At 40.2% G+C, this 22,677-nt stretch overlaps 1 protein-coding gene across 1 annotated transcript in view; it reads left to right on the top strand.

The window, feature by feature from the left end:
* Positions 1-22,677, top strand: part of TG (thyroglobulin) — a gene marked incomplete at both ends in the record, with an annotated part of 165,338 nt that overhangs the window by 34,184 nt on the left and 108,477 nt on the right. The window contains 10 exons of the mRNA XM_082014969.1: positions 2,985-3,209; positions 7,933-8,082; positions 9,632-9,802; positions 13,220-13,342; positions 15,092-15,207; positions 15,856-15,964; positions 17,209-17,406; positions 19,193-19,360; positions 19,909-19,974; positions 20,698-20,778. Of these exons, the coding sequence (XP_081871095.1) occupies positions 2,985-3,209; positions 7,933-8,082; positions 9,632-9,802; positions 13,220-13,342; positions 15,092-15,207; positions 15,856-15,964; positions 17,209-17,406; positions 19,193-19,360; positions 19,909-19,974; positions 20,698-20,778 (1,407 nt within the window). The remainder of the gene's footprint in view (positions 1-2,984; positions 3,210-7,932; positions 8,083-9,631; positions 9,803-13,219; positions 13,343-15,091; positions 15,208-15,855; positions 15,965-17,208; positions 17,407-19,192; positions 19,361-19,908; positions 19,975-20,697; positions 20,779-22,677) is intronic.

The raw sequence follows: 22,677 nt of genomic DNA, 5'->3' as shown, positions 1-22,677 counted from the left end.
AAGGATGTGCAAATCCCTTCCTGAAGGTTCTTATGCCATTTGGCTTTGTAGCTTAGGCCTCAGCTCTAAAATAGTGAGAAACACTTGCAGCAACTTCTCTCTTTTCTGATCAATAGGGAAAAATACTGATGAATATAAAATGAGCTTTTGGTAGATGAATGTACACTAAACAGTTCCCACCAGTGAGACTGGAGGAAATCATTCCCTGCTCTATGCAACTGATATTTTAATCTTTGCCTTTGTGCTTTGTATTTTCCTTAAAATTGCCCCCTGAGATGGAAGACGGGGATGGAGAGCACAATAACCGCCCCGTAATCCAGGAGAAAGCAGTTAAGGACCTGTTAAGCCACCTGGACACCCACAAGTCTATGGGGCCTGATGGGATCCACCCGAGAGTACTGAGAGAGCTGGCGGAGGAGCTTGCCAAGCCACTCTCCATCATTTATCAGCAGTCCTGGTTAACAGGGGAGGTCCCAGAAGACTGGAGGCTTGCCAATGTGACGCCCATCTACAAGAAAGGCCAGAAGGAGGATCCTGGGAACTACAGGCCTGTCAGCCTGACCTCCGTACCGGGGAAGATCATGGAGCAGTTCATCTTGAGAGTGCTCACAGGGCATCTGCAGGACAACCAAGGGATCAGGCCCAGCCAGCATCCACACAGGATGTTTGCAGGGTATTTCTGTGTGTGAAAAGATGTATTGTCCCCTGAGAAATCCAGGTCCCTAAAGGTATACCAGGGTCTGGAGAAATGCTTAGTATAAACTTCCAGTTCTTCTAAGTTCTTCCAGTTCTTACTTCTACTCCAACAAAGTATGAGATACATAGTAGCTTGAATTGCCAAAACTGTGCAGCAAAACAAATGGGAGCAAAACCAGGGAAGCACTGTTCCATCTGCCATGCTTTAGAACATGCTGAGGGTTCTGGAAAGCTCATCTTGGACAAGCAGGGAAGCGTGGCCCCAAGCTGCCCAGCCGTGCTGGAAGGGCTGAACCAAGGCAGCTCGTGTAAGATGTTACCAGCGAATCTGTGGCTAGCATGTCTGGCAGGAACTGAATTCTCCTCTGTTGAGATGTAATAGGATGTACCTGTCTGTTTGCAATGCATGAACATGTATTCTACAGTTAAAGACTTATTTATATACGCTGAATGTAAAGGATACAATATATGCATGTGACCACATGTGTGTCACAGTGTGGTCATAGGAGCTCACATTTAGCGATAGTGTTGAGAACTTTTCAACACAGGGGAACATTTTAGACTATAGGAAATTCAACAGACCTAAGTGGGTTCTTACTGATTTGACTGTTTGCTGCTTTTCTACATTTGAATTCCCTCCAGCTACCATTTCAAGGCTATTTTTAATTCTGCTACAGTTAGTCACTAGACAGTTCAGAAGGATATTTGCTTAAATAAAAGGCTAATCTGCTTATTCCTGCTTTTAATTATGAGACAATTTCTGGCAAAACATTTACAAATTGTTGTTGGTTGTATGGTGATCTTCAATTACTTCCTCGCAAGCTAAGTAACATTTTGGCCTGGGGTTAAACAAAACTAAATACTATTTTGTTGATAATAGTATGTGTCAGTGCAGCAGAAAGGTAGGTTGCTCAAAGCTGGAGGAAACAGAGCATTGAGAATATGAGGACAGAGCTGCCAGCTTTAATGCGAGGTCTGTTCACTTTAGCCCATAACTGTAAAAACCTCATGTCCCTCCTCTGCAAAGGGGGAAACAAGATCTACATGACAGCAATCGGCTACCGACCAACATTCAGGAAGAGAGGGCAGCTATGCTTTCAGTATTAAAGGTCTAGGATGATCTTTCAGAAAAAGCATCGTACATCTGTGGTCCTTTCAGCACGGGCAGGAGGGCAGCGTGCGTCATCGGAGCCTCGTACCTGGCTGCGAAATTCTCTCCTTGCACAACTGAAATGCCACCTCTGGGCTACAGTGCAAAGTTAGGAAACTTGCCACGTGAGAAGGCAGCAGTACCTGCCCTCAGCTATTTGCCTTGGACACATCAGTCACAAAATAATAATCTTTGTACAGTGTGTGAGCTGTAAAATTCCTCATGCTCTCTTTATGTATATAACATCCTCCCTGTGAAAATCCAATGTCCAAAGGCCGTTGGCGTCCTCGCAAAACTCAAAGTATATAGTGTGTAGAAGTTCCTGTTTGCTGGGTTACTGGGCTGCCCATCACCCGTAACTTCAGGAGGCCTTTGTCTTGCATATTTGAAGCAGTAATTTTTTATTTCACTCAATACCATAAAGCCTGCAGGGATAAACAGAATGTGAGAGCAAACAAAATCTGCTGGGAGCACTGCTTTTATAGTTCTTCTGGTCCAGCAAAACTGGGGAATTCGCTCTTGATCTAGTGCTGAAGCTTGTCCTTGCACAAGTCATCGAAAGGGAAGCTATCTGGGAAACTAAGAATATAGAGGGTAGGGAAGGTATTGACTGTTTTCCAGCTTTCAACACCAGCCTCAGCAATTGTGAAGAGCCTGTCTGTTGCATAGATGGATATGTTGAATATCATGTGTGATGGAAGATGATTATTATATCGTTACAGATTCTGGCGTTCAAAAACAAACCAACAAAATGCTGAAAAAGAAGCAAATGATACCCATTGAGAAATCAGGAATTAATTAAATCTGAATGTCATGTCAGATAATCCTGGTTTTAATCTGCTGAATTTTTGTAACTCAGAAATCAAATTATGTTCTCTGATGCTTTCATTTTTGAATATTCCATTTTTTCTTGGGGTTTTTTTTGCTATTTCTTTAGCACTCTCTGCCTATGCTGAGATTAGAGCTGTAATCTGATAGACACTGTACACGTTCGTTCTTGTCTGCTGCTTGCTAACATGCTTGTATTCCTGTTTCTGTATATGTTTTTAACTTAAAGTTCATCAGTTTCTGTGTGGTTACCTGTTCCCCTATAGGGAGTCTTTTTCATGCTATTTTGTTGTATCTTTTCCACCTTTAGAAAATGCAATTGTTGGAGAAAATCTAATTGGAGCATTTATAAAAGAGATTAAGGATGGTGGTTTCCTGCTGCATTTGGACTCCAAGCAATTCTTAGGAGATCCTTTCATTGATTTTCCCCGGGATGAAGAGTTTGATCTGTCTCCAAGTGTGCAGCTAGGATGTAGAAGTGGGTTTCGAAGAACTTCATCTCCTGGGAAAGCAGTCCCAAATTCACAAGGATGTGGTACGTCTCAGTTTAGCTTTTCCTTCTTTGATGCTGTTAGGAATCAGTATAAAGCTGGAGTTAGAAATCATCAGTGAACTTGTATTTATGGTTAATATATAAAAGGTGTGAAGCACCAAGGTGAATGACAAATCTGAGGAGAGATGGGAATTAGTGCTTTGTTTACTGTTCAGTCCTTGCTTTGAACCAATGATTTGGAAATAGGCATCATGGCACTGACATGGTATATAAGGTTTTGCAAACGTTTTGGGGGATATTTTAGATCTGTCTTCTATTAGAAGGTTTTTCTGTAATGTATGTGATCCTTAATAAGAGGATTTCACAAAGATAATGGAGCCACAGCTTCAGATGATGATACATTACTCAGAATAGAAACCTAGATGCAGAAATGGCAAAAGTCCTGAGGTTGTGAATTCCTGGGCCAAGTCCAGCCAGCTCAGATGGAAGCTTTCTCAGTACTGGCCTACACCCAGACCTGATTGCACTTCTGCCCTCTTTTCATCTTCTTTCCTTCTGTTTAGTCTGCTTCCTTGGAACAGGCTGCCTTTCTGCCAACATCCTGCTTAGGGCTGCCAGGGCTACCTTTTCGGCGAGTGCCCGTAGCTGTGCCTAGCACTCCTGTGTACCAGGTCATGCTGCCAAAGAGCCTTTGCCGAAACAGCCCAGCTCTTGTTTCTATCAGCATCAGCCCTCCTACAGTGCAGGCCTCATCGTTCTCGTTGGCCCAGTTAGCCTCAATGAGTCTGTGTCTTACTTATGTCAGTTTGGGATGCATTCACTATGTCTGGCTTCTTCTTCGGAACAGAGGAGGGATGGACCACTTCTAGGTAGAAGATCACCAGCAGCAGGTATTGGATAACATTTCCAAGATGGGGAATATTTTCAGACAGGAAAACTTCAGCGCTATGCAGTTTATGTTAGAGACCCTAAGAGTGAATCGAAATACATGAAAACAACTTAGCTCCCTGCTCGGTGTGGTGGTCCTCTTTATGTTAGGAGAGCTTCCTAATGCTTGGGCAAGTGCTTCAAAGTAATCAGTGATGAATCATTTCTGAATGGCTGTAGTTTCCAGCTTGGACCTTTAAGGGTAAATTGCAGTTTCTGTTCATCTCCATAGTCTGAAACACTTCAGTTTTTGGTTATTTAAATACATCATGCAGGAAAAAAGATTAATTCCTACTGAGAATCCAGTGTCTGTAACAACTTGCAGTTACTTAACAAGATGTCTGTTGTACTGATTAAAGCTACTGTTATTTATTGAGTAGAGTCCATCACTTAGAGCAGAAGAACTTACAAAGCATTGGATCTTTCTGCCAAATATTTCCTGCCAGGGATAAAGGCCTCTAGGAAGCAGTGAATTAATTTGCTTTGTAAGTTAGTTCATACATATTTGAACCAGCCAGCTGTAGAAAAAGGCATTCAGTAAAACAGGCTTATCATAGAGATGCAGAAAGGAGACAGTTTCTACTCCAGCTTTTGTCAGAGATTTTATATTCTAAGATGTCATGGTAGACAAACTGCTGGACACTGGTTTATGTAGTATGACTGCATATTTTATTCTAAACAGGAGATTTAGGAATTCCATTTGTCTCCTCTAAAATAGATACATATTTAGTTTTATTTTGCATCATGGATATATTCTGCTCATTTATGCTTCTCAGTCTGTTTTTCTACTAATAATAGGAACTAGTAATAAGAAGTTATCACCCGCAATTACAGAAATCAGAGTTGTGTGAGGGTGACAGGGATTCTTTATTCTCTTCCCTTTCCTGTTCCACCTTGTTGTTGAAATAAAAATTATCTTTTCAGATCCTGATCTTACTGATTTGCTTGTTTTTATCTCACTGTAAGTGACATTTCCCCTTGCTTCAGGAAGTGTGGATAGCTCTTAGTAGCGGCAGCTTTCTGGTATTCTTTTTCTAACTAACGTTTCTAGCTACCATTTTTCATTTAGGAACATGCAGCTTGCATGAACCTATCTCTTCATCTCTCATGTATTTTCCTTACAGTCATTTGTTTCTTTAGGTTTGCATCTATTGCAGCTTTGTTTCATGTTTTTCTGCCGGTAAAATGAGTAACATTTATCATGTGTTAGTTTTTCTTCTGTGACGTTTTTTCTTTCTCTCAGTCTTACACTGAGTTACTTTACCCCACAGGTATTTATGAATATAATTCCTTAAGAGTCTGAGGTAATGGGTTTACCTTAGTTAAATTTTCAAGGGACAAAAGACACTTTTTTGCTGAGGCGTGAGTCAAAAAGAATAGAGTTGGAAACTGTCTAGGAGGCAGCTTTATCAAGCCCTCTCTCCCCATCTATTTCAGGAGAAAACCTGAAGCCTATTTGTGAGTTATCTTTGTTTTATTATATGTTATTATGCTCGTTCCTTTTATTAGAATGCTTGGCAATTCCATCAGAGCTGCTTTGAGCAGAGCATAACCCAAATCAAATAAAGTGCTAGATTTATAGCTGAGCTGGCAGCTCAGGACTTCATTTGTAATAATCAGTATCAAGAATCTGATGCCCCAAAGTTTTCCACTATCCCTGGAGGGAGGAAAGAGAAGTGCAAGCATTGTGTAAGGATCAGTTGCGGCAGTCTTTAAGCATGCTTAGCATAGTAAGAGCTGGTCTTAAGTAAAAGGAGGCTACTGTGAGGAGCAGTACCCCTGTGCAGAGTTGCTTTGTGGTTCCACAGTGAGTTGTTCTTCAACCTGTAAATTGCTCCTCAGTATGTTGTTCCTCTGGTACACAGAAGCTGGAGTCTGGTTAGAAGTGAGGCTAGGTTACAAATTTGATGTTCAGGAGCAAGGGATACAATTTGGGTATTTAAATTTAAATTTTACTTTATTATTTTATTTTACTTATTTTTTCCTATTCTAGGGATATAAATTTTGGGCCCAGTGCTAACACTTAGCTCTGAGATTTTGGCTCACGGCTGTTCTCTAGTTTGCTACATTGTTAAAATGTGTGAAGAAGTACTATATGATGGTTTGTCTGATTTCTAGAATCAAGCTTAACCTCTATGTGATTGTGTCGAGTGTAACCTATAGCTGAAATGACACATGCCTTCAAGAGTCATAGGGTCTAGAAAACATACATCTCTGCACCAACATTTTTTTCTGTTCTTTGTGCCATTTTGTAAATCTACTATTTGAGGCAAAAGGCAATTTTACTTGCTTAAAATGTGGTTGGAGACACAGATGTTACTTTCACATCATGACTATAAATACGAAAAAAGGAGGTTGCTTTGAAAAGCTTGATTTGTTCCTTTTTAAACTTTAATTGCTTAATTAGTCTCTCTCATCATCTGCAGTTTGTCTTCAATTTAGGCATGGATTACTCATTTCATTTTAATTTCTACTGTTGTTCATTTGCAATGAGTATGATCCTTTCTGCATGTGTTAGAAAATGTCTTTAAAATGTATCAGACACTCTTGTGTATTAAATAATACAAATAAGAAAGGAGAATTCTGTCTGATTCAGGATTTTTTGGTTCTGTAATTGATTTTAGATATGTGTTATAATTGCCTTGATATGTACTTGGGCGGAAAATTTCCTTCTCACAGTTGCCTCATCCTAGAATTTCCCATGGGTCCATATAGAGCGGATGAAGGAAGATATGATCATTTTTATACTAGCTGTCTTTTTAGTCTATTCTAATTTGGGTGCTCCTGTAAGTTAAATTAATCTACATTCCAGTGCATTGTCCAGAACAGCAATTCACCATATGGGTTGTAGTGCGGATGGCCAATTTTCCATTACTATTTTTCTCTCATACAAGCATAAAGTGCTGTCAAGACATAGGGCAAAAACAGAAATGAAGTTTTGCACGTTGTCAAAATCCCAAAATATACATTTGATAGTGTTTTGAAGGAAATCTACATCTGGAAAGCAGCTGTGAAATAACAAGTAAAAGTATTGTCCTGCAAATGTTTCTGTGACTCTTCTGCTTTAATGTTCATTAGAATGATCTGGAGGGAAAGACAGTATTTCATGACGTCCCAGCAGACAAAGAGTTTTCTTTGTAATATGCAACAGGTCAGCTGGAAATATTACTCCTTATTTGTTCTGAATATTATATATGTATATATACACAGACTAAGAATATATTTTCGGTTTGTGTTTGAGTTGTCATGGGCACAACTAGTGACTTTTAATCCAGCCATTACTGTTTAGTTTGGAAGTGCTTACCAAAAATTTCATTACCAGGAATTCTGATTGAAAGTGTTACCATATGGTGGGTTTCTGGATGATGTTTTTGGAGTTTCTACTCCTAGGAGTCTTCCTGTTTCTGTCTGTAGTGTTTGTATAACTTACTCTGTTTGTAGCTTGTGTTCCTTTATTTTCTTTCACAACCTATCCACAAAGTGCATTATCTTATTACAAATGGATTTGACAAATGGCAATCAGGCCTGGACTTGGCATTTCCAAAGAGCTTTATGTGCACTAACACAAGAACGTTTTTAGGGTGATTTGAGGAAAAAAGCCCCATGGTCTATATTCCAGACATTGGTGAGATTAATGAACATTTATGTGTATTATCCCACTTGGAAGTATGTATATTGAGAGCTTGAAGCCTATGGCAAGTCTACCAGTGTGATACATACACATACACACACACACACACACACACATACATACATACATATACCTTACACATATGTGTGCAAATGCCTGAACTGCTTGGATTCTATAAGAGCAATAACGTGGTGGTTCTCTTTGCAGTTGTTTGTCCTCCGGGCAGTCATTTCCAGAATGATGAATGCCTTCCCTGCCCTTTTGGCTACTATCAGCATCAGACAGGACGTTCCTCTTGTATCAAGTGTCCTGTGGGCAAAACTACCAACTCCTATGGGGCCTTCAGCGCTGATCACTGTAAGTTGGATGTATTTCTTCCCTTGCCCTTTGTATTCTGGCTTCAAACAACTAATGGATTTTCTTTTCATCTGTAAGATTAAAAAAAACCTCCTCCCTCTGGGTTTTTTTGGATGGGTATGTTCTCTTCTGCATACATTCAAAGATGTTTTTCAAAGACTGAAAAAGCTGTCTGGTGTTTTGCCCAAAAATGCATGAGAAATGAGCGGTCAGTCTCATCCAGGATGTTGTGTTCCTTGAGACATGTTCATTGGCCTTAGGAATGGTATCTGGATATTCAGTACCAGTGAGAAACATCTTACGTAGTTCATTTATCATCACTTTGAAAAACACTAAGTCTTGTCTTTGTGCAGCTCTTTCCCCTGCAAATACAAATACTTCTCACAAACAGTTATTGATATGTTCACTAAAGTTGGTGTATTCAGTTCAAATGACTTACTTCTGCATGCAGTTCCATAAAGAAAATCACTTAAGCCCAAATTCAGTGTTGTCTGCAGCATTAGCTCATGGATAAAAATAAAAATGTGTAGTAAGAATGAGTTTCTTGGGAGTAGAAGAAGTAGCCACCGCTTTTTTCTGTTCCAACCTATTTATTCTTTTAGGTGAGATAAAAAAACAGGTTTATTGTGATGCACCTTGACATCAATTAGCTTTTGACTGAAGTTGCCATTCTTCATTTTCATATGTGTTCCCAGTGTAGGTGTTAGACTCCTGTGCTTAAAAGTTTGCTTCTTAGGTTTTCTTTACTGCACTTGAAAGTGCCTGCAACTAAACCTACTCCCCGCCTGGTTTCCACCTTCCCTGTGTGCTGAGTCTGAGTGCCAACCCTTTCCAAAATCACAGAATCATTTAGGTTGGAAAAGACCTTTAAGATCATCAAGTCTAACCGTAAACCTAACACTGCCAAGCATCCCAGCAGGGTATGCAGAAGCCCAGAGGAGCATGATGGGCAGGCAAACAACAAGCACCCCCTGCCCAGGCCCCTGCCAGGGCTGACCAGCAGCTCCATCACCCCCATTATCCAGGCGTGAAACCCAGCAGGGTGCATTGCCCCGAGCAGCTCTCTGGATCACCTTTGGGACTAAGGTGGGGTTGCAGCCCGGGGCTGGGACATCGGAGGAAAGTATTTTGGCATTGCGCAAGACTTATTATGGAATGTTTAAGGACGGAACCAAAGGTGGGCAAAATGGATGGATCTAAATGTTTTGGGGAGGAACAAGCGTGAGGAAAAGAGAGGAAGAAGGGGATAAAAAGGGCCAGTCGTGCATAAATAGTTTGCTGGTCAGTACATTTGCCTGGCCTTGCCCTGCAGCTGATCAGCAGAGTTTGTCCTATCCGTGCTGGCAGGGGTGGTGGAGTCTCCCTCCTTGGAGATATTCAAAAGCTGACTGGACATAGTCCTGGGCAAGCGCCTCGAGGTGGCCGTGCTTGTGTGGGGATGTTGGACCAGAGGACGTCCAGAGGTCCTTTCCAACCAGAACCATTCTGTAAAACCCAGTGACAGCATTATCAAAGTACCTTTTTTTCTTTTCTTGTTTACTTGTATCAGGCATCACATACTGTCAAAGCAATGAACAGGGTCTGCAGTGTGATGAAGATGGCCAGTACAGACCTTCCCAGCAAGACCCTGACACTAAGAAATCCTTCTGTGTTGATAGCTTTGGAGCAGCACTGGACTGGACTGAAACAGATGATCATCTTACAGACTACCAGTGCCTAGGTAAGTGTCAGAAGAATATTTTGGATATGTTTTGACGCACATAAATGAAACCTCCTTATGAAGAGACTCATCACAGCTTAATGGGATTCACCTTCCCATAGTTGTGGCCCCTGCCTTAAGCTACATTCCTCCTTAATTTTGCACTTCTTGACTACATTGGAGAAGTCATTTCCTGTAAGGGAAGAGAGAGAAGCAGGTTTCTTGCACTCTCAGATAGCTAACAGCTTTTGATGTAAGCTGTTCTCCCGCTCTCTGCTTGGAAACCCACAAGAATAACGAGAGGGCTAATGGGGAAGAAGCAGAATGAATTTCTTTGTAAAACTATCACTCATCAGTGTGTTCTTGTGTTTGGCAATGACCTCACAGTCACGGCATAACGTCACCCTCTGGGCTCCTGCTGTACAGTATCTGATTTGGTGAACATATCCTTGCAAGCTGGGGGAACTTACTCCTGCTTGAACACAGTTGTGAAATGCTAGTTCTCAAGGATGAATAATTTGAAAAAAAAGTCATTCATTAAACAGTCCCCAAGCTGCCTGCAGTAAGGTCTAATTATGCTTCTCAGCCTCAAAACTTTAGCCTTGCCCAAAAATAGTTTTCCAGAAGGTTTTATTACTCATCATATGATTGGTATCAAATTTAATGGAATTTTCAGTTTAGAAACTGATGTCATGGAGTGCTCTGAATTAGACAATGTCTTATGACAAGTGTGATCAGTGGAAGGAGTGTGAAATGAAAGCCTTCAGTTGTGAAGAGGTTGCAAAACTATATTCAGTTAAAATAGCTATTTTTTTCCCCGAGCATACTTGGAGACTGTACTTATGGACATGAGGTATAAGCCTTTGTTGCTCTCAGTCACGAGGCAATTGGGATGTTTCTCTGGGCAGAGGACTCACAGCAGCTTAATTCTCCTGTTACTTACTTAACTTGAGCTCTCCTGCATGAGCACTTCTGACACTGTCCAGGATGAAGCAGTTGTAGATATCTGTGCATATTTTTGTGGATCGTGCTAGAAGATTTCACTACAAACATATAGTTTTAAGGGTTAACAATTTAAGGTTTAAAAAACCAACAGGCAATACCCAAGAAGTCTGGTTGGTTTTTTTTAGATAATTTACAGAGTAATTTAATTTAATTTTTTTTCTTTTATAAATCATGAAAGTGAAACCAATTATCTCTATTTTCACTTTTTCCCCTGCCCTCTACTTCCCTTAACTGAATTCAGCATGCAGCAGGACAGCAGGGTCTGAAGACTGATCTTGCTTTGACAGGAGGCTGGCTGTTGGGCAGGGTCAATAAAAAAAAACAACTGTTCTTTGTTTTTTCAGGCTGCAGTGGGAGGAAGAATTTCCTTTTATGAATGCACAGTAATAAGCTGTAACAACCCATACTTGTTCTTATTGTTCTCTCTATTGTTATGTTTTAAGCCACGCTTGACATTTATTGCAATAACAGGGATGGGATCTAGAGCTTTACTCTCTAGTAACGCGAGATGAAGGAGAATTTTTGCAGTGGAGTAAGCCTGTGAAATGGTTGAGTAGTTATATTACTGTTGAAAAGAGGTCAATGTGAACTGACAAGTTCTTGAAAATGTGAGCTGCTAGAATATTTTTCATTGTCCTTTTTTTTGACATAGTAGTATCTATCCTTATTTTAAAAGAGCAAAATTCAAGAATTCAAAAAAGGCAGCTTTTCTTTGCAGTGTTTTCAGTTTAATGTTTCATTACACTTTCTGTTTCTTCACTACTTTTCTCCCATATTATTGCAGAGAAAATGGAGGGGTGGGATGAAGCCAGCATTAAGAAAAAAAATCAGAAGAAAGAAAAGCATTTAAAATATGATTTTTTTTATTTTGAATTTTGCATTAGAAATGAGGGCAGCAAACAATTTCAAACAACATAAACCCACTACTTTTCAGTGTTATGAAAAAACGTGAATTCTGTTTTTAACCAGGCATTGCTGCAAGTTGCAGATGTAGAAGGAATGCAGCTCAGTGCAGAATTAAGCAAACGCTTATATTTTGGTGTCCTGTATGTCTGGGAAGGAAAAAACTTCCACTGCTGTTTACACCATCATCCATCCCTCTCCGCAGCCAAGCCAGAGTGCAGGGACTTTTTTGTGTTAAGTGTTTGGCTGGCCCTCGTGTTTTTTCTGAGCAGAAATGACGGTTATATCAAAAGCACCTGCAGACTCAGCCCTGACAACAGTGGACATTTGCTTCTGATTTAGTCCTGGCTGTTTTGCTGTAACAGTACAAATGATTGTTTTAAGAACTTATCCCTGACTTTTATTTTGTGGTTTACGCAGACATTTCAGGGAGAGAGGCCTGGGATCCTCCTGCTGGACATCTGTGCCCATGTGTGCAGGGGAGGGAAGGGCTGAGCCTCCAGCTCTTCCATGTGCAGACATCTCCCATTAGCTGAGATCAGACCAGTGCTCCTGATTCTTAGCTTTTTTAGGTCTAGGCCAGACATGAGAGGTGTGCTTTCATTTGGGACATTTAGAGGACAAGTCTGGTCAACACAGGGGTGATGCCAAGTCACCACGTTCTTCCCTTCTCCTTAATATACTGTACTCACTGAAAGATATTAATATATCAACTGGCGGAAACGCCATACCAAAACCCCTTTGTAATACAGGTAGTAGCAACCCGAGCAGGGTAGTGGTGGTGCCACTGTGTGTCCCTTCAGCAGACTGTAATCTTCTTCAGGGCACAGCCAGGGCCAAACCTTCTGCAGTTTAAACTGAAATCCTCACCTCATTTAGTGACCTTTGGGTTTTGCAGATACAGACCCTATGTACTTTTCCCAGTTTGTGAACAGTTCTGCTTGTCACACTTCCTTACACTCAGGTGCAGTGGGTCCAATTCAGGCAGGGTTTGGTAAGTAAAGTGAGAGTCTGGAGTTAAAAGTTGAAAGGAGCATGCAAGACATACTACCTTGGATATACCCGTGAGCCTGAAATTAGTGGAGATCAGGCTGTTGTGCTCCTGTAAACAAGTGATAAGAGTCCTAGATTTCCTTTCTAACCAAATTCTGTTGGCGCTGGCTCTTGTTTCAGTGGCTGTTTTGCAGAAAGTTGCTTCTTCTGTTGACTCAATAGTTAGTTCAGTGCCATGAACAAGTAATGGGAGATGGCCAGTCTACTGCTGGAAGAGAAGTCTTACTTGAATAGAAACTTCCATCCCACTCCCAGCTAACTGTTTTTTAAAAGATCTTGTGACACTTTTTGTTGCAGAATAGAAATTATATCCTCAGTCCAGCTGTTCCCTGTGTTATCTGTGGAGTTATGGTACATCATTTAATGAACAAACTTCTTTCCCTGAAGAATTCTTGAATTTTATTTTCTACCTAAAGTCTTTGTCTCTCTGCAGCATGGGAACTGATAATAGTGGTTTTTTGGATTTTTTTTTTTTAGTGCTCAGAAAATTTGAGAGAGTTCCTGCCTCCAAACTGACCTATAGGTCAGAAGAAGCTCAAATTCTTCAGTCTCAGTCATTTGGGGGAGACCTGCAAAATCCAGCTTTTCAATGCATTTCAGGTAAGAAAAACTCTCAGAAAATCTGAGACAACACTAAACATTACGGAAAATAATCATCTTTTTATATGATGAGCTTATAGTTAAGTTCCTAGATGAACTATGTGTTTTGCAGTTCAGTACCAATTCACTGCAAGATATTTACAACTTTTGGTGACCTTGGTTCAGGGAAGAGAATGGTCTGTCTTTCAGAATGAAGTCTTTGGACTTTATGTACCACTTTAGACAAGTCATCTGACTTTAAAGCCAGTTGGTATAGTTTGCAATATGGATGAGACCTGAGACTCAGAGCAGGACACATTCATGAGACTGCAGATGTGCAGACAAAAGAAGGATTAGGTGTTCAGGACATGTGAAAACCAAGCTTTCGCCTCTTCCCAAATTACCCTATTGGCACATAAAAGAGCAATAATCATCCTTGCTTACGTCAGAAGGGTATTATGAGTTCAGAGATATTCCTCTGCTGAGCCTTACAGTGTATATACTATATCACATCTGGATACATCATGATTGCTGGTTTATATTGATTCAAAGTAATCTAAAACCAAGGGGAATCATTACACTGCTTTCAGGGTGCTTTGAATCAATGCCATTAGTGTCTTAATGCTCAGACTTGTGAGGAGAGGCAGAAGGGTTATATTAAAAATAAAAAGACCCTGGCAGTAACAACACAAGTAGCCTGTTTGTAGGGCAGACATCACTGAAGTTTGGCAAAGTCAGTGGCTTTGTGTCACGTACCATGGTTTAGCTGGAGCAGTCACCTCTCATGCTAAGAAGTGAATATATGAAGCATTATGTGTGTTACAAGAATGATTTTCCTGCACTAGATCATCCCCTAGGTGTGTACTGTAAGGTTTCTTGCACCATCCTCTGAAACTGGAGACCTTCAAAAGCAAGGCGGTGAGCCGAGAGGACCATGGGAATGAACTTAGGGAGGAAAAGGTGCCCCTTGGGCTAACGATCTGATTCAGTGCGCATAGCCTGTATTGTCATTAGAAGTTACATCCACTGTCAAATGGCAGCACGACTACAAAATATTACTGTTGAGGTGGTCACTGAAGGCTAAGGGTTAACCCTCCATCTCTGCTTCCCTACAGAGACAGAGTTTAGCTTACATTTCTGATGATGTTTTGATCTAAGCTGGTTGATTTTATACTAAAGTTATTTGGAAACAATTTCAGTTCCTGTTCTAGGAGCAGAGCTATGGGATCGAGTTAGTGGTGAGTGTGTAAGGGCAGAAGCATCTTCAACCACTCCTAAATAGGGAGGGGGATGGCTGCTTGCTCACTTACACTGGCCAGGTGATTGCTGCAGAGGCGGCTGGCACGACTGACAAATTTGATGTTTCCCTCTTTCCTATCACTCCCATATTTGTCACAACATTTGCCACGGGGTTACTGTATCAGGCAGATGTGATGTGCTGGCCAAGTTGTACATGAGAGTCCTCCCTTCTTACCTCAGGCAAAATCATCCAGCAGACGTTAAATATTTGGCTGGTGGTTAGACCTAACTCAGCTGTTTGTATCATCAGGCGATGAATGTCCCAACAACAGTTTGTATTAATTTAATTTAAATCCTAACCCTCTGCTAAAACAGTTGAATACTAATGTTCATCTGGCTAATGAAATTCATGTGCTTGCAGTTTGATGGAGTTATGAAAAACTAGGTAAACGGCAGTGAACAGTGGGATTTGTAGCAGAATTTTTGCACATGAAATGGTAGGAAACCTAAGGTTTCTCTCCTGTTTTTCAGGCTGCGAGAAGGAAGACGCATGTGGTTTTACCACTGTAACTTCTGCTGGTGCTGGAGTTCTGTGTGAATTATACAGTGCTGCTGAAGTCAACTTCAACTGCACCACCTCTGGATTGGTAAAAATGATACTATTTAAAAATATGTGTTTATCATAATACTGTAGGATCAATGTAAGTAGAAGGTATTCACAGAAGAAAGGCAGGCTGTTACCTGACCTCTTGGACATTGCTCTTCACTAACACAGTAATGAATTCCTGCAAGTTGGTAAAGAAACTACACCCAAATGTAAGAAACTACACCCGAATGTTCCCAAAGGTGACATATGAATGCCTCAGTGTTTCACACAGCACTAGGATTCTGAAAACATGCTGAGCTCCCGCGGTCTGGAAATCAAGTTATCTTAAAAGGGAGGGAGGGTTCATCTGGATAGTCCAAACTAGAAGTATCCAGGTCAGTAATCAGGTCACCTAAAACAGTCATCGTTTCTCAGTCCCCTCCTCTGGTCCAGGGTTTGTAACATGTGCTCTTTAGCACTGTAACATCTTCCTATTCACTACTTTCAAACACAGCAATGTGGCATTGAAAGAGTTGAGATCTCGGTTTGACAGAATAAAAAAATGTTCACACTGGGCCAGACAGAGCTGTGGTGTTTATAAACTGTGTGCTCCAATTCCTCCCCCTGAGTTTCTGCATAAGGAGAACATATTTTAGGATAGGAAATCAATTAGGTTGTGTTTATTGTGCATGTCTGTTTTCCATCTCAGGTGCAAGGTGTTTTGGGGAACCCCACTGCCACTAGCATTGGTCGTCTCAACTGCCTGGTTCATGTCAGGAATCCAGAGGGAGGTGCAGTGATGGTCTATCTGAAGAGAGGTACCGGCTGCAAATCGCTCATCTAATGTTAGACTGCTATGCCCAAACTTGCAGTTACTTCTATATAAGATCATGACTAAATGTGGGGAACATCTTTGTTTAAGAAGAAGGAATACCTTTCAGACCTTAAGATTTAGTGATAGTCCAGAAACCTCAGCAAATCTTCCCTTCATGTCTTGTTCCCTAGAAATTAGGAATACAGGCTTTGTAAGCCATTTTGACGGCTTTTTCCAGCAGATAGTACCACAAAACCTCAAATTCTATCCAATGTATTATTATATTCTGATCTGTTGTGTTGTACTATGATTTCTCTTTATTAAACAGTTTGTTATTTGAGTATATAAGGCATTATTAATGACCAGCTTGTACATAATTTAACAGTTTACATTAATTTTGATTGTGAATAGTCCTACTAATATACCAGCCAAGAAATAACGTGCTCTCCAGTGAATCCAAAAGTGACTCAACTGAACTAATGAATTTTATTCTTTTTTTTGCCTAAGTGTGATTGATACCACTGCATGTCCCATCCAATGTGTGTCCAACTTTAAGCCTCATGCCAAATTTGAAACAAGACAACCAAATGCAGAATGCTGCAGGTTTTGAGTCAAAACTCTCTGCTGTCACTGTTTTCTTTTTACTTCTATCCAAACCTCTGAGTCACCATTTATTAATAATAATAAAAATAAAGACTGAAGTCTAACCTGAAAAAAGACAAGTCCTCTGAGCTTGTTGCAATCAACGTCATCTTGTTGATACCAGATCACTCTAGATTTCTGTTCATATTGCTAATTAGATCCAGGATGATATGAATAATCTCCTCTTACATATGTGTCTAGTCAGCAGAAGCCCTAATTGCCGATGCAGTTATGCTGGCCAAATTACCCATTTTACTTTTTTAACAAGATAAGTTTGTTTCATTTATACCTGGGAGTTATTAATGTACTGCTTGAAAGTGGGATATTACCAACTTCACTGCGTAGACTGGTTTAGCAGCCCTTTGCTGGTGCAGTGTACTGATTTTCCTACCCTGGCAGGACATTCTGACCGACTACACAGGTATAATTGCACCAAAACATTTGATTATCTCATCGTGCGTTAGGAACTCAAAGTCCAGAAAAAGACTTTGAAGGGTGAGTTTTTATCATAAAACTTTCAACCAGCTCTAGTCTGCAGGCAATCTGAAAGCATCCCATCTCCTCTTGCACTCTTTTGAACAATTCTTTCCTGTGCTGTCTACCCAGGACAAGAATTTAACTCATCTGGACTCAAGACCTTTGAAAGGACCAATTTTCAGAATGTGCTTTCTGGCGTGTATCACTCCATGGTGGTCTCAGCAGCCAGTGCATCTCTGATTGATGCTCAGCTCTTCTGCCGGCAGACTTGCAGCAGGGACTCTTGCTGTGATGGCTTCATATTGAGTCAGATTGCACTTGATGGAGGTATTGTCTAACTGAAAAAAAAAACAACCCCCCCCCAAAAAACCCAACAACTGCAGTAGAAAACCAGCACTAACTGGGTAGAACTCATTTTTGGACACAGTACACCTGCATCTACATTATACCAGAGTGTCAGCAGCCTGCCTCTGCGTCACTGACATTTTTCGGTGTAGGCAGAATTTGACATAATGCCCAAGAATTGTCCTGGAGTAATAGAGAGAAAGACCTGAGGTGGCAAGCTGCTCTTGCAAAGAAATGGACATTTTGAAAGGATAATTCTTTTCACCTGCTTTAGACATCTGCATCCAATGGGATAAATCGTTCTGAAAGAGCCTCTTTCCTTATGTAACACAGCTTGGTTGCCTTTCAGCTGATGTGGGAATTAGATGGCGCCTCCAGAGTGCTTGCAGTGCAAATGTAAATCAATTCCCTTTTTGGAGCAGGAAATAAGGTTGCTAAACAAGGGATTATGTTATGTTATTGCATGCAGGAATGCTATAATCTCCTAAATCTGGGTGTCTAGCTAGAAGAGCAAGTGGGAGTGGGATGGACAGAGTCTAGCAGAAGTAGGTCTTAGGCAAAGCTGAGATTTCTGCCAGGAAATTTAAGCACTTAATGTCAGTGCTTGCTTTTTGCAGTTTCTTTTCAAGCTCACATGGGATCAACTTTCCCGCTGGAGGTACATTTCCTATAGGAAACATGAAGTTCTAATTGAAACATCTGAAGTATTTAAAAATGGGCTTTTACAAATCCAAGCATGTGCTATTGGCTGCTAATGTGGCAAGCACTTCTTTAGTTTTGAGTGGAAACTGATCCTGGATTTGAGAAAACTTTCTCTGTGGACATTGTCAAGCAAATGTTTCCAGGAAATTATTTTCTGTTTTGGCATCTTGTATTTTTTGCATCAAAATATTCTAGGTGATCTTGTACAGTCTATTTCTGTGTATATTTACTATCAAATTTTGGGGTTCCCTGAACTTGTGAGGTGGAACAAGGTTTGAATGAACAAGGTGGAACAAGTTTTGAAAGGGGTGTGGAGAAAGTGAATGTTGTGGAGCTCTTTGTTTATTTGGAGTGACCTATTTGGATCAGGAACACAGGTAAATGCATTACTTGGACTAGCATTTTGTTAAGAAAAAGAAAAAAAGCCATAGGTAGGACATTCAATATCTTGTATACCCAGTCCATAAAAAAAAAATATAAATCTGAGAGGGCGTTGTAAGACCATAGAAATGTCTGAGCTGTGACAGCAAGTGCAAAGCAAGAGCTGAGTATTGTCTAGACATTATGGTAGCAGACTGACGCCAGAACACCTGGCCTTGAGATTGCTGGTCCCCCCGGCTCACACCGTGATGCTAAGGGAGACTCAGGCCTGGGCTGACTGAAATCAGGCACCAATCCAGGAAACCATCCCAGTAAAAATATAAGTGCTTTCTTGATTCAGACCGCCAAAGGATTGAATATGTCTCTGTGGTGCTATAAAGTGCTGAGAACACTGTTGGGTATTATCAGACAATAGTAATATTTTATTAGGTGGTAATAGTATGTGCTTGAAATCTCTGAAAATCAGGCTACAGATGTTTGTTTTAGGTATGAATAGCTAACTTTAGTACTCCAATTTGAATGTGTGGCTCTGATTTTTTTTTTTTTTTTTTTTTGGGGTAGCAAGACTAAAGAGTATCTATCTCAGTGACACAGGTTGAATTGGCACAGGATGCTGGGGTGAAAAGCTCTGTGTAGGTGCAAAGCATTATTGGAGTGATGCAACTCTCTCTTTGCTTGAACCTAGGTATCATTTTGTGTAGTTTGATGAGCTACCCAGACGTGCTGATCTGCAATGCAAATAGCTGGAGTCCAACACCAACGTCTCTCGTAGCTGGGATATGTGAAGGTGTGAGCTATGATGAAAAAGAGAAGATGTTTTCCTTCACCCTGGGAGGGCAAGTGTTCAGTGGAAGTATGTTAATGAATTATCTCAATTTACATTGCTTTTCTTTAGTTCTTCTACAGACTCTGCCTTTTTCAGCAGCCTGCTCTGGTACTTCGGTGCTTTTTTCTCTCAAGTAAATCCAGATCTGTACAATCTCAACAGAATAAGAACTCTCTAATTGGATGCATTGTTAGATAGATGGGCCTCTCACTTCTTTCTGTGTGAACATGAATGACAGTCAAGACTATGTTGGGTTTAGAATGTTACCCTGTAATAATTCCAGTATTGAATTCAGACAGATTCAAACCAATAATATGAAAGAAAGTTAACTCTGGAGCAAGTGAAAAAAGATAAATGCCCAGAGCTGCACAGAAAAAGCAGTGATGGAAAATAGAGTAAAGGTCCAACCTTAGCACCCCGGACCCAGAGTAGCACCAGAACACCGGGGTCCTTCTTCCTTAGGGTCTTGTATTGTAAATAAGGTCAAGTGATGTGTTTTTAGTGCACTTTCTGAGCATTTCAATACTACCTGTTTAATTTGAACAGCTATTCTAACAAACTTTTTTCTTTATTAGCTTCTAAATTGGCAGAAGAGGCAGAAAGAAATTTTACTACCTTTCAGCAAGTTTATCTGTGGACAGGTGAGTTATCTCACAGAAGTTGTTATAAAAGCTTATAATGAACTGTAGGCAGTGGCAGATGTGTGTTCTATAATGGCAGTGTCATTCTCACTTTATTTTATACTGTTGAAATTGAGACACTACTCAGACGTCTTTTCTGGCAGGGGGAGGTGCAACCTGGAGTAATTCTCCTACTGTCAGTTTAATGAAATTTGGGTAAATTCTTGTGTCTGAGAAATTACTTTATAACTTTTGATACCTGTGAAAATGATATCATGGAGACTTGCCTTTGTCCCATCAGTGCCCAGGTACCATAACAATTTGTCACTTTGTGCATAACTAGATGCATCATTTTTATTACCCTGATAATCCTGTATGTGTTATTTTTGCAAGTTTACTTTCTGAATGTCGCAATGTACATAGCAGGTCCTGCACAAATGATTTGTGGTACAGCTTTATAAATGCACACAGCCTCCAGAGCACTGACGCTAAATGCACCGTGATTGTGGATACGGCATGTGCTTTTATCTTCCAAACAGAGCACTTTGGTTTAGGTTTTCCCCAGAGTTATACGGAGATAGTTTTACTCACTTTTGATTCAACAGCTGGTGGAATTACCTAAGGAGTTTTCCTAAATGGTTCACTTTAAAATATTTGTTAAATTTTGGGAACTAAGGATGATCTTGTCTTGTGGAAGAAAGATAAAGGGAATTGCTATGCTCTTTAATTCCTGTTGCATTCTAGGCTCCGATATGGTCACTCGGACTAAAACCTCTGCATGTGATGCTACTGCTTTGAAGAGAGACAATGATCTAACGTTATCAGGTATTATAGTAAGGGCAGATAGAGAAGGCAACAGAAGATGGGGGGGGGTGGGGGAAGGGCAGGGCAGAATTTAACCAGAAAATATCATCTATTGCCATATATGTATTGTAATGATACAGGTATTGTGAAGTCCAGAGTATTTCTCTTAGGTGGGAAGTCCGATACAGGTTTTGAGAAAGATGTTCAAAATCTAAGACTTCTTTCTTTATGTTTTTACCTTCTCAGGCCAGGCTGGAAATGAAAGTGTTAAAATGTTCTGTGAAAGCTTGTTTTTTCAGACTTACTGAACTGTAAAGACTTAGGAAATATTATTTGGCATAAACCCAGAAATCAAATCCTTAACCTGGGTACTTGGGCATATTTACTGCTACTGACAATATGACTGTAAATATGATGCTTAGAGAAACTCAGGATGAAACTGCAGTCACGAGTGTTTCTTCCATGCATGATGAAAGTGAGGGACCTGTGAAGTTCTCTAGCTCCTTTGGTGTTCCAGGGTTTATGTAAGTCATGTATATATCCAAAATAATTTATTAAGTTACTAGAGTTCATTTGGACCTTCAGCACCATAATCATAGCAGAAAGAAAGCAGTGGAGCCTCTTGAGAGCACTTTGGTTCATCTCTAATGATCTGTAGTCTTTACTGAAAAGCCTTGATGAATACCTGAGCGTGTGATTTAATACATGTAAAATCCTAACACAAAGTGAATTGCTGGTTTTGTTTACGTAATTTGAATGTATGGTAAACTAAAATGCCCATTTACCTACTGGTGTTCCTATACGCTTAGTGTTATTTTAAAGTCTAGACATAAAAATGAGAAAAAACTGCACTTTATACATGGGGGGAAATTCTCTTGCATTTACCTGCCAAGGCATGAGTTCAGCCCTCAGGGTTCTCCATTTACCTTGCTGTGGCTGATGATATCATTAAAAACTGAAGTTATGCAAGGAATGCAGCCTATTCCTCCATCCCTTAGTCTTAATCGTGACACAAACTGTTTTAAGAGAAACTGAAGGTTGAAGTTAAGTCTTGAGAGGTAGCAGGACTTATGTCATCTTTTTAAAAAAGTTAGGGATACATCTGGGATAATGTCTACAGAGCTTTTATTACTTGATGATCATCCTTAAAGCATATGGTAACATATCTTTTCTATTTTCTGATGGAAAATTCAAAGCTCTTGTGCACTCCCAGCATGTCAATAGGTACTCCAACATTTCAGCTGCAATTATCAGCACGTCCTTACTTTCCTATTTTCATTTTGTCTGGGTGTTTTGGTGCATGTAAGATTAAGTAACAGGAGTCTCTCACTAACTGGGCGTGTGACCTGCTGATGGCACTTACATAATAAAAATGTGTCCATGAAGAAATTTGTAAGTCTTCATGAAGAAGTTCATAAGACATCAATGAAGAGTGTCCCTTTCTTTCAATATTTTACTTGAATCCTTATTTAAAGGGATTAATTTGAAAACAGCCTGAAATAGTTGTGGTTGTTTCGGAGGAAGCTCGGGAGTTATAAAGCACTGGATACATGTCTAAAGATCACAGGCAGGACACAGAAATGAGTTATTTAATGTGGCCTGTGGGAGCATAAACTAGGAGAAATAAGATTAAATGACTGAAACAGGTATTAAGATTGTTAAGAGAACTTTTAACACTGAGAGGTGTAAAAGCTTCTCAAGGGAACATACGGAAACAGCTGTACTTTGGGTTAATAAAACTCACTTGATTAAGGTATTGTAAACATTCTTGGAGGAATCATACTTCACTATTAGGCTGATGTGCTGCATGACAGAGTAGAGAGAACCTTCTTATTTTCTAGGAACTGTGATTTTCATCTAGTTTTTCTTTTTTCATCATTTTCCACCATTGGGTGGTGGAAATAGTCTGGCAATGCTATA

The sequence above is a fragment of the Phaethon aethereus genome, assembly GCF_964289735.1.
Source record: "Phaethon aethereus genome assembly, chromosome: 2".
In the NCBI taxonomy this organism is placed as follows: Eukaryota; Metazoa; Chordata; class Aves; order Phaethontiformes; family Phaethontidae; genus Phaethon; species Phaethon aethereus.
This window is presented reverse-complemented; position numbering and strand designations above follow the sequence as displayed.